At 33.7% G+C, this 12,084-nt stretch overlaps 1 protein-coding gene across 2 annotated transcripts in view; it reads left to right on the forward strand.

The window, feature by feature from the left end:
• BANK1 (B cell scaffold protein with ankyrin repeats 1) overlaps positions 1–12,084 on the forward strand; it is a 286,645-nt gene that overhangs the window by 30,094 nt on the left and 244,467 nt on the right. For both annotated transcript variants that reach the window (XM_003257482.2, XM_030819171.1), the window contains exon 2: positions 11,595–11,993. In XM_003257482.2, coding sequence (XP_003257530.2) covers positions 11,595–11,993 — 399 coding nt within the window. The remainder of the gene's footprint in view (positions 1–11,594; positions 11,994–12,084) is intronic.

The following is a 12,084-nucleotide window of genomic DNA, read 5'->3' on the forward strand; positions in this document are numbered from 1 at the left end:
GCATAGCCTTGAGGTAAGTCAGGGGAAGGTTACTGCTGTTTCTACCAAGTGACTGCAAACTGATTATTATCTTTACTCATTGCAATTATAAAGAAAATAATGACTTGATCAATTATCTGTTTATAGTTTACATAGGCTAGTTGATTTTCTCCAGTAAATATATTATCTGTGGAATAGCAGTTAATATGAATACCTGGTTATATTTATGAAAATCGGCAGTTATTTTACAAGACCCTTTGGCTTTTGTACTGGCAAACTAGAGAGTAAAGCAGAGTTGTGAAGAAGTAACCACCATTGTATCTTCATCTCCCAAGTCTTTGTTGGTGGCAATAATCTGTAATTCCTTCAGGAATGTAGTACAGTAGTCCCCCTTCTCTGTGGTTTTGCTTCCTGTGGTTTTAGTTATCCGTGGTCAGCCATGGTCCAAAAATAGTAATATATTTTGAAAGGAAGAGAAAGAGAAACCACATTCACATAACTTTTACTATAACATACTGTTACAGTTGTTCTATTTTATTAATAATTATTGTTGCTATGCTCTTACTGTGCCTACTTTATAAATTAAACTTTATCGTAGACATACATGTATAGCAAAAAAGCTTTATATATATAGAGAGAGAGTTCTATGCTATCTGTAGTTTCAGGGATCCACTGGGAGTCTTGGAAGGTATTCTCCATGAATAAAGAAAGATTACTGTTTTTTTATTTTTATTAGTTTACTGTGACAATGGGATTCGACAGTTTCAGATACATATATTTTGCCTTTCCTACAATAATAGTCCTCATTCTCTGTTAGGATTCTGACATTTGCTATGTATATGCATTTTCACCAGACATTTCTGGCTTAAAAAGTACCCACAGGATACCTCTGTGGTACTCACATGGGCCCACTGGAATCATTACCATATATATACTCAAGGCAAGATGTCATTTATTATTACACTTGACTTCTATAAATTCCCAAAAAATACCATGGTGGTATTTTCAGTCTTTGGGAATTTTCTATCAGTTAAGACTAGTAACTAATAATTGCTAGAAGATATTTCTGAGTATTCTGAGTATTATTTTTTCCCTAGTACACGTGCCTTTAGGTCACTCTGACAAGGGCTTGGAGGAAGATTTATGGTACCCATGTTTAGCAGCATAGAAAACCCCTTTTTCAAAGGGACCTGAGCTCCCCTCGGTCAAAGTCCTCTAAGTCTATAAACTAGGGAGTAGTCTATGAATTTCCATTATAGCAACTTAAGTAAGTTTTTGCACCCCACATGAGAATTTTTTGTTTATAAAGATGATATAGAAGCTTCATAGGCTATACATTTCAGGTTTACATTACATTTGTAATCTGTATTACAAATATCTACACTATATATTTCATTCCTAAGGACCCTCAGATCAATTAGATACCACCACAATACCTGCAGTGAAAAACACTTTGATTATTTATATTGTCTCTAATGATTGTTACCTAATCATTGTGTCTGTGCTGCAGATGACAGACATCACAGCACTTTTCATGAATACATTTCTTAATACTAGCGAAGGGAACATCAGAACACTCTAGAGTAGAGGTCAGCAAATAGTAGTCGGTAGATGAAATCCAGCTGGTGTCCTGTTTGTGTATCACCTGTGAGCTAAGAATGGTTTTTACACATTTAAAGGTGTAGAAAAGAAGAGGAGAAGGATAAGGAGGAGAAGAAAGAGAAGGAGATTCCAAGTGTGCCACAAAGCCTAAAGTATTTACTATCTAGCCCTTTACAGAAAGTTTGTCTACTGACTCCTGCTCTATGTCATAGCAGGGAAATTCTGGCATTGCAGCCTCATTGACTGTAGGCCACCATGGAATCCAAGTTTTAATTAACCATTATAATAGGCTGTTAATACTACCACAGGTACTTGAGATAACACATTAAATCCTGAATGCTGTTAAAATACAACCATATTGATAAATTCAGTCAGATCCAATCTTCTGATTCATCTTTCTCAGTCTAACAACTCTTAAAATTCATTCCATACATACTTTCCAAACTCATGCTGATACATATTGGCAATATCCATGAACAATTTCTGAGTATTAAATCGTTTTTTTGTGGAATTTTCTCCCTTCCCTTGTGGGATCTAACTCTAGTTACTGATTCAAGAGGCAACCAGTGAGGGATGTTGGCATCTGTACTAAGAAAAGTTGACATTACTTGTAAGGCAATTGCCTCAAGTGAAGTTTTTAAAAATGTTCCTTTTTTTTTTTTAACTTTTATTTTAGTTTAGGACCTACATGTGATGGTTTGTTACATAGGTAAACTCATGTCATGGGGGTCTGTTGTACAGATTATTTCATCACCCAGGAATTAAGGCCAGTACCCAATAGTTATCTTTTTTACTCCTCTCCCTCCTCCCACCCTCCACCTTCAAGCATACTCCAGTGACTGTTGTTTCCTTTTTTGTGTTCATAAATTCTTATCATTTAGCTCCCACTTATAAGTGAGAACATGTGGTATTTGGTTTTCTGTTCCTGAATTAGTTTGCTGAGAATAATAGCCTCCAGCTTCATTCACGTTCCCACAAGACATTATCTCATTCTTTTTTATGGTTGCATAGTATTCCATGGTTTATATGTACCACATTCTTTTTATCCAGTCTGTCACTGATGGGCTGTTAGGTTGATACCATGTCTTTGCTATTGTGAACTGTGCTGCAGTGAACATTCATGTGCATGTGTCTTTATGGTAGAATGATTTATATTCCTCTGGGTGGGTCGAATGCTATTTCTGTCTTTAGGTCTTTGAGGAATTGCCATACTGCGTTCCACAATGGTTGAACTAATTTACACTCCCACCAACAGTGTATAAGTTTTCCATTTTCTCCACAACCTCGCCAGAATCTGTTATTTTTTGACTTTTTATTAATAGCCCTTCTAACTGATGTGAGACGGTATCTCATTGGGCTTTTGATTTGCATTTCTCTAATGATCAGTGATATTGAGCTTTTTTCCATATGATTGTTGGCCACATGTATGTCTTCTTTTGAAAAGTGTCTATTCATGTCCTTTGCCCACTTTTTAATGGAGTTGTTTGTTTTTTTTCTCTTGGAAATGTGTTTAATTTCCTTATACGTGCTTGATATTTGACCTTTGTCAGATGCATAGTTTGCAAAATTTTTCTCCCATTCTGTAGGTTGTCTGTTCACTGTTGATACTTTCTTTTGCTGTTCAGAAGCTCTTGTTTAATTAGATCCCATTTGTCAATTTTCGCTTTTGTTGCGATTGCTTTTGGTGTCTTTGTCATGAAGTCTTTGCCCATTTCTGTGTCTAGGATGGTATTGCCTAGGTTGTCTTCCAGGGATTTTTCAGTTTTGGGTTTTGCATTTAAGTCTTTAATCCATCATGAGCTGATTTTTGTACATGGTATATGTTTGGTTTGGGTTTTTTTGTTTGTTTGTTTGCTTGATTTTTTGAATCGAGGAGGCATAGTGAAGCATTCAAACTAACAACAAAAATTCTTTACTACACTAGTGAGATAAGGGAAAGGAAGATGGTTATTGGAATTGCATGATAACTGGACCCATGAAAGAAAAGTCATAGAAAAATGGCCATACAAGAAAGCAGCCACTGTCCAAACTAAAATGGAGGAGTGGGTAGAGGGCCAATAAAAAACCCTATCATTCTTTCTTCTCATCTAATATTCTGATGGTGCTTTCAATCAAGGTAGGCATGGGAGCCTGGGTGATGTAATCCATAAGAGCCATCCTCCAGGAAAGAAATCAGTCTGTGGGGAAACATAGAAAATAATAAGATTCTGAGGAGATCATTCTTGATGTTGAATTGGAGAAATGAGAAGCACTTGGCAAGGCGTGGTGGCTCATGCCTGTAATCCCAGCACTTTGGGAGGCCTAGGTGGGTGGATCACTTGAGCCCAGCAGTTTGAGACCAGTCTGGTCAACATGGTGAAACCCTGTCTCTACCATTAAAAAAATACAAAAAATACGAAAGATTAACTTGGCATGGTGGTGCATACCTGTGGTCCCAGCTACTTGGGAGGCTGAAGTGGGAGGATTGCTTAAGCCTGGGAGATGGAGGTTGAACTGCGCCCCAAGATCATGCCACTGCACTCCAGCCTTAGTGAGACCTCAGAAAAAAAAAAGGCACTTAAGAGACTGTATGAGATAGTAATGTTACCATATTTCACTGATTCTGACAATTTATTTTATTATTCAGATTCTCTAAAGTTACCATATTTCATTGATTCTGACAATTTACTTTATTATTCAAATGCTCTAAAGTTAAAATTTATCTTTAAATTTGTAGTATATTATAGTTTTTTGTTCACAGCATTCTCTTCTTAAAGAAACAAAATAATGGGTGGTCTTATGATCAGTGTTGTCTTGGAATCAATACTTTTTTTTTTTTTTGAGACAGAGTCTCACTCTGTGGCCCAGGCTAGAGTGCGGTGGTGCAATCTCCCTTCACTTCAAGTTCCACCTCCCGAGTTCATGTCATTCTCCTCCTCAGCCTCCTGAGTAGCTAGGACTACAGGCGTCCACCACCACGCCCCACTAATTTTTTGTGTTTTTAGTAGAGGTGGGGTTTCACCATGTTAGCCAGGCTGGTCTCAATCTCCTGACCTCCTGATCCGCCCACCTTGGCCTCCCAAAGTGCTGGGATTACAGATATGAGCCACCGCTCTGGCCACCACATTTTCTTTATCCAGTCTATCATTGATGGTATTTAGGTTGATTGCATGTCTTTGTTGTTGTGAATTGTGCTGCAGTGAACATTTATGTGCGTGTGTCTTTATGGTTGTCTTTGTACTCTGTTGATAGTTTATTTTGTGGTGTAGAAGCTGTTTAGTTTAATTAGACCCTATTTGTCATTTTTTGTATATGCTGCAATTGCTTCCTAAAACTCATTTCTAACACAATACCTTTCCCAAATCGTCATTCACATTTGTTCTTCTTTTAATACAAATTATTGGTAAACTTGGAAAGGTGCAAGATGTTCTCAACCATGATATCTACATCTTGATAAAAAATATATTTTCAAAAAATTTTCTTTTAATTCCCATTCCAATGTATATAAATAATGTAGACAATATAGAAACTTAGGAAATAATCACTTATTTTATGAATAGATATACTTACCTTTGTATACCTTATTATTGTGGTAATATTTTGAGAAACTTTTGAGTATAGCCTTCCTGCTCTCAGGTGTAGACAGTCTTACTAGTAAGATCTAATATTTCCTGACTCCTATTGTCCATGCCGTATGATAAGCACATTGTATGAATTTTTTCAGTACTTTCAACAACCCTATTAGGCACTTGTGTTTTATTCAATTTTATGAATGGGCCAACTAGACATAAAAAGTGATTAGAGGTGGGATTAGAACATTTTCAGTTTATATATCCAGGGTTAGGAAGACTTCACAAAATAATACTGTAACAATTAATGCCATGCTTTTTTATATAGAAAAAAAAACCTTCCATGGTTGCACTGTGAGACATAAAAGTATCTGTTTGCATCTTAGAAGAAGAAAGTGGAAAATTCTGAATTTGCATAAAAATTTTTGCTGGTTGTCGTTCACCGTAGCTGAAAAGCATAATCTTAAAATTATGTGTTGGTACCGTCCTGCATTTGAAAGAAAGAACTAAGTTAAATAATGTATGTGTGTAGAAGAAGAGTCCTGTAGAAGATTTGGAAAAATGGACTTGAGTACAGGTATTTGATCAGGAGCCCATGAAGCTCTAGTGAGAAAATGCAGAAAGATAAGAAAGGGAGAAAAGGCAATGTGTGTATTAATAAGTAGAATAACACAGTGAGGAGTTACAATTCAATACCATTGGGACTCTCTGATTACTGTGTAGAACAAACCTCAGAATTGCCCCATTGCAGGTTGGATAAGCTGAGTTATTTACACATTTACTTCTGTTCCTCACTGCCTGAGATTGTCCCCCTATTCTTGGTGCACTAAATCCCTGAAGCTAATGAGCTGCTGGGCAGGTGCACAGACTGAGGAAGTACTCTTAGCACCAAAGTCCTCAGTCAGTAAAGCAGAGGTCAGAAGTGGTCAATATGCTTAATAACTGACCACTAAGCAGTAGCTGGTGGTCCAGGAAGGTGTGAGATGTACATCCACAGCGTCCACCACAAAGATATATACAGATTATACAGGAAACACTTCATATATGAATGTCCCACTATGAATAAGTGGAATTAGCCACTTTCCCAGAGGAGAAATATGAGTTATGGTGTGCTTCACTACATTCAAACCTTTGAAAAATCCCCAGTTTTGTTTCCATGTTGTACTAGAGATAACAGTACAAAGTTGGAATGTAAACTCAATTGAGTTATACTTAACTGTGTAATTTAAGTAATGACATATGTGTGTGTGATTATATTAAGATTAATGTCCTTGTTGCTATTGCTGAATCCATTATGGCTGTAACTCATTTTTTTTTGTAATTTTCTGCTTTCTTTTCTTCTGCCTTTTGGTTACCAGTTAGAAAAATGTAATATTGAAAGGATGCATTATGCAATCTTTTTCTATTATGCACAATCAAAACATGGGTATGAGATTGGATCTTATTCAGAAAGAAGAAAATCTACCATTTGAAGCTGTGCATATGGAATAAGAAGAATTTTAATATATGTTTACTCTCATTCTTTTGGTAATATGTAATGTAATCTGGTTTTGGTGGAAAAGCAATTATTGATATAAATTATTGATAAATATTTCTTTCAGGTTTAAACATTTGTTATAGTATATTTAAGATAAATAAGGCATTATTGAATCTGAAAGAATATAGTAAATTCATAAAAATTAATATGGCAGTATTCTGTTCCTACAGAACCATTGTATAATGCTGTCACTTTATGATGCAAGACTGAAGATGTACATTTAAAATAATTTATTTGCAGATCTTGATTCCATCTTCAATAGTAATGTCTTTTTATTATGATGAAGCTTTCCAGGAATGGAAATTTTATATTTCTATGTTTCAGGTTTATCATTTATTGTTTCATTGCAAAGCCTATAAAATTTGACCAATCTTAATGACAGTAACCCTCCTTAAATGGGGAGAATTACTTAGGGTTGATTTAATTCAAATGTATAAAATGAAGTGCAGTGCGAGGCCACTGGGCTACTTTTGAGAATTTATAAAGAACTATTTTGGGGTCTGTGGTCCTAGATATTATTCAGGTACAAACTTCTATTTTCTAGAAAAAGGGAAAAGAAAACCATGGCTTATTAAAAGAGTTTTTATTAACTTTTATATTTCAACACAACTTAGTTTCGTATGAAAAGAAAGAAAGTCAGCATAAAGATCAACAACTATCTTTGTGGCTCTGACAAGTAACTTAACCCCTCTGAGCCTCAATGAGAACATCAGTAAAATAAGAGTAACAGGACCAACTCCATGCAGTTTGGTGAGGATTAAATGAGGTAATACATGTCAACTGCTTAGTAACATGCCTGGTACATAGAAAGTCTCAGTAAATAATAATTGAGAAAACTAAAGATTAAAATACTGAAATGATTTCATCTGTAGAGAAGAAAGGAATGATATTTGATGTCAAATTCAGGTTTTTGAGAATTGTCATATGAGGTTATTGACAAATATAAGTCAAATAAAAAGGCTGAATTTTCAACATAAGTAAAAATGCATCTAGAGTATTGAGAAAGACTACCTGTGTAATTTTCTTGGGCTTCGGAAAGACAGGTTATGATTGTCTCTAGTTTTGATTTCATATAGTTGTCTTCCAGTTGTGATACCCAGCCAAATAACATGGGAGTATTTATTCTTTACGTTAACATATACTCATAGCTTATTCTACAATTTTCTCGATTTAAATTATAGAGTCAAAAAGTCAATTCTGTAAATTCTTCATAGATTACTCTACTCTTGGAGTACATGATATGTTCTGTTTCCTCTTTCTCCTTGGTAGGAAACCAGACTCCCAGTAAGCCTTCACATACTGTGCATAGTTAAGACTACCCCATAGGCTGCTTGATGTTGACTAATCTAACTCATATCCCTCCAAATAATCTACTGTAATCTTTTAACTAATATTATTGTGTCCTTTGCTGTTAGAAGTTAAAAGTATAGGGTATAGGGCAGTCTGCCTGCATTGGAGTCCTGATTCTAATATACCACTTCAGTTTTCCCATCTGTAAAATGAGGATTACATTAGTACTTACTTAATAGTGTAATTGTGAGAATTAAATGAAACAGCATGTGTGAAACACAGAGACCTAATTTATTTTAAATGCTTGATAATTTTAATTATTATTAATTTTATTTATACTCCTATTATTTTTATAACTGTAGACCAGCTTATTCTGGCTATGTGCAATATGAAGAAAACCCTCCATCTACCGTTCCTCAAGCATAAAAATACTGAATTATGGCATAATATTTCTGTTAAACAAGTTATGTATTTAGCATCCAGGCTGGATGAGATACTACACTACTATACACAGAATAACAGAACTGTATTGATGATTCATATACAACTTACATGTGATTCCCATATGTTTTCTGCCAGATGTTTTTTTCTCATTCTGCATACATAAATATGTAAAAAAAAATTGTTGAATATCTGTTCAAGAAATTGTGCTTGGCATTGTGTAGGAATTTGGATTGAAAAATAAAGTATCTGCCCTCAGAGATAATATCTGTATCACGAGAAAAGACAGAAATAATAAACCCAATAATTTAATAAAATACAAAAGCTCTCAGAATCATTATGGTTTTCATCACCACATCAGTGGTGTAGAAAATACATGCTCTGTTTTCAGAGGAAGAAGATGAGAAGAGTTTGGTGTTTCACTCTTTGTACTCATGATAATACTGTACAAACTGATCTTTAAAAATGATTATATTTTGTAAAATAATATAAGGTTATTATAAAAATATAAGCAATATGGAAGAGTGAAGAAAAAGAAAGCCATATATCTCTCAAAGTCCTCTCTCTCATAAGCAATTGTTGCTAATGATAGAATTATTTTAGGTAGATAGGCATGGAGGTACTATTTTATTAAAAATGAGATTAGAGTTTACATGCTATCTTTAAATATAAAGTTAATTTAAAGTAAAACTAATGATATATTAATTTTAAGATAAAAATTTCTTTGAGTATGTTTTAGATTATTTATTATTGTTTAGGGAAAAATGATACAAAAAATATTGAATGAAGTCATTATTTTAAATTAATGTTTCAAATTTAGGCAGTGTTAAAGGATTAAATTCTATTAAAGATGAGGTTAGAATGTTTTACTTTCTCCTCCCCAAATGCTCAGTTTTTCCCACTGTGTAATCACTTTTATTTCATCAAGTTAAAATGTGCATTTTGTAGTGCAATCATAATGCCCTCAGCATTTATTTGTTGTTCTATATGTACATGTATTCAACTCACCCTATTCTTTTTCCAAAGTTTTTTTCATTTCTGTTTACTTTACTTTGGTTCTGATATTTTTTGGCTGGATTTTCCTCTATTATTTAAATTTTGATTACAGTTACACTTTCATATAAAACAATGATAAAACATAGTGAAAATCAACAGTTCTTTACTTTCCCTTTCCCCAAATGCTATTCCACACTTCTAAGAACCTTAAAAGCCATAATTTTTTCAAAGTTTCTTTTTTTATTCCTTTGCATATTTCAAAAAGGTACATTTATATTACGATTTCTTGATTTACCAATTTTAGCTATTATCTATTGTCTTCCTATAATACATAAGATAAGTATTTGTATACTTTTGTTTGTCTGACTCTTCTCTTATTCTCCAGGATATTTAAATCTCAACTTGTCATTAATTAATCAATTTTTACATTATTATAACTATAAACACATGCACACTATTGATCCAAATAGTCTATAATTATCCTGCTTTCTTTCATAAATTTTGGGGCTTTTTTCCAGAATTAATATTTACTTCATTTTTTGTGTTTTGTGCAAAATATTGAAATGTACCTATCTTTAATTCTTTTTGTAAATGCCCTATTAGACCTGTCAAACCTCCATTATTAGCATATTTTCTCTAATTTTCAAATACATGTGATAATGTTACAAATGCTTTATTTATTTCCTATGTCTTTCCCTCCCCAAGTCATCTAGCTTTTGCAAGTGTATTGCAGTATAACTTACAAACACAATCTAAGATATGTAGATGACTGAATTTTTGTATATATATATGTATATCCATATATATCTAACACCTAGATCAAGATATAGACCATATCCAGAACTCCAGCAGGCTCTCTCATGCCTATTTTAATTTGTTAATTCTACCCGAAAATATTCAGATCTGTATCACTGTGAATCAAGTTTTCTGCTTTGGAACTTTACATAAATACAATTATGCAATATATACTCTTTCTTCTTTCACTCAATATTATGCCTTTAGATTCATCCATGTTGCATGTAGCATTGTTACATTCTTTTTCATTGTTATGCAATATTTTATAGCATGAATATACTGTAAAAATTAGTTTTGTAAAAATTTTCTTATAATTCATCTGGCCTTGAAAATGCTCTGAAGAAATCAAGACCAACCTCACATTTCTCTTATTGTGGTGACTTTGTTTTCTTTCCTGGATATGTGAATAAATTTTATAATTATCATTAAGTTAAGGACAATTTAATCAAGATCTGTTTTCTTTTTTTTTTTTTGGAGACAGAGTCTCACTCTGTTGCCCAGGCTGGGGTGCAGTGGAATAATCTCTGCTCACTGCAAACTCCACCTCCTGGGTTCAAGCCATTCTCCTGACTGAGCCTCCCAAGTGCCTGGGATTACAGGCACCACCACCATGCCCAGTTAATTTTTCGTATTTTTAGTAGAGACGGGGTTTCACCGTGTTAGCCAGGATGGTCTCGATCTCCTGACCTCGTGATCGGCCCGCCTTGGCCTCCCAAAGTGCTGGGATTACAGGTGTGAGCCACCGCGCCCAGCAAGATCTGTTTTCTTTAACAGTTTTAGTTGGACCCTGATTGTTTCACATTGATCCATAGAGCTGGTTCCTTTATCTTTCTTATTTCAAGGATTTTTAAAATTATTAAAAATTATATGTTTTACAGTGTTTTAATGTGTATATTATTCTCTTCTACGTCAGGCTTTTGGATCATCCTTATACTGAATCTTTTCTGTTTTTGACTCTCAACTAAATATATTGTATTTTCAACAATTGTGTTAGCCTTGTTCTATTTCTCCTCCTTTTTTTTTTTTATTTACTATGAAAATATTAAGCTTTTATTTTGGGCCAGAAATTAAAATATTATCTATAACATTATCTATGTCTAATCTACTCATTTCTTTTTCTAATTTATTTATTATCTGGGTAATGGTATTGTTATGGTTCTTGACTTGTTTCTTTATTTATTATACTCTTTCATATCATTCTTTTTAAAATTTAAATCAACTTATCTTTGAATTCTAGTTTTATTTAATCTATGATTTTTTTATACTATGAAGGACTTTCATAGAGTTTTTTTTTGGTATAAGCAAATTAATACATTGCCCAGTGAGCATATTAAAATTTTTGAGAAATAATAATTTAACTTGCCGATAGCATTGCAAACATAAGAAAATATTTTTTCTTTTTCCAGGAAATACAAAAGACATCATAATGATATATGAAGAAGATGCTGAGGAATGGGCTCTGTACTTGACAGAAGTATTTTTACATGTTGTGAAAAGGGAAGCCATCCTGTTATATCGCTTGGAGAATTTCTCTTTTCGGCATTTGGAATTGCTAAACTTAACCTCTTACAAATGTAAACTTTTGATATTATCAAATAGCCTGCTTAAAGACCTAACTCCAAAGAAATGTCAGTTTCTGGAAAAGATACTTCATTCACCAAAAAGTGTAGTTACTTTGCTTTGTGGAGTGAAGAGTTCAGATCAGCTCTATGAATTATTAAATATCTCTCAAAGCAGATGGGAGATCTCAACTGAACAGGAACCTGAAGACTACATCTCTGTAATCCAGAGTATCATATTCAAAGGTAGTGTTGCCAAACATTGTTTGTTTTATTTTTATTTGTTTTTTTGTAGTTAAAGAATTGCAAGTTGTTTTAGAACCACTAACTGATGTCA

The sequence above is a fragment of the Nomascus leucogenys genome, chromosome 9, assembly GCF_006542625.1.
Source record: "Nomascus leucogenys isolate Asia chromosome 9, Asia_NLE_v1, whole genome shotgun sequence".
NCBI classification, from domain to species: Eukaryota; Metazoa; Chordata; class Mammalia; order Primates; family Hylobatidae; genus Nomascus; species Nomascus leucogenys.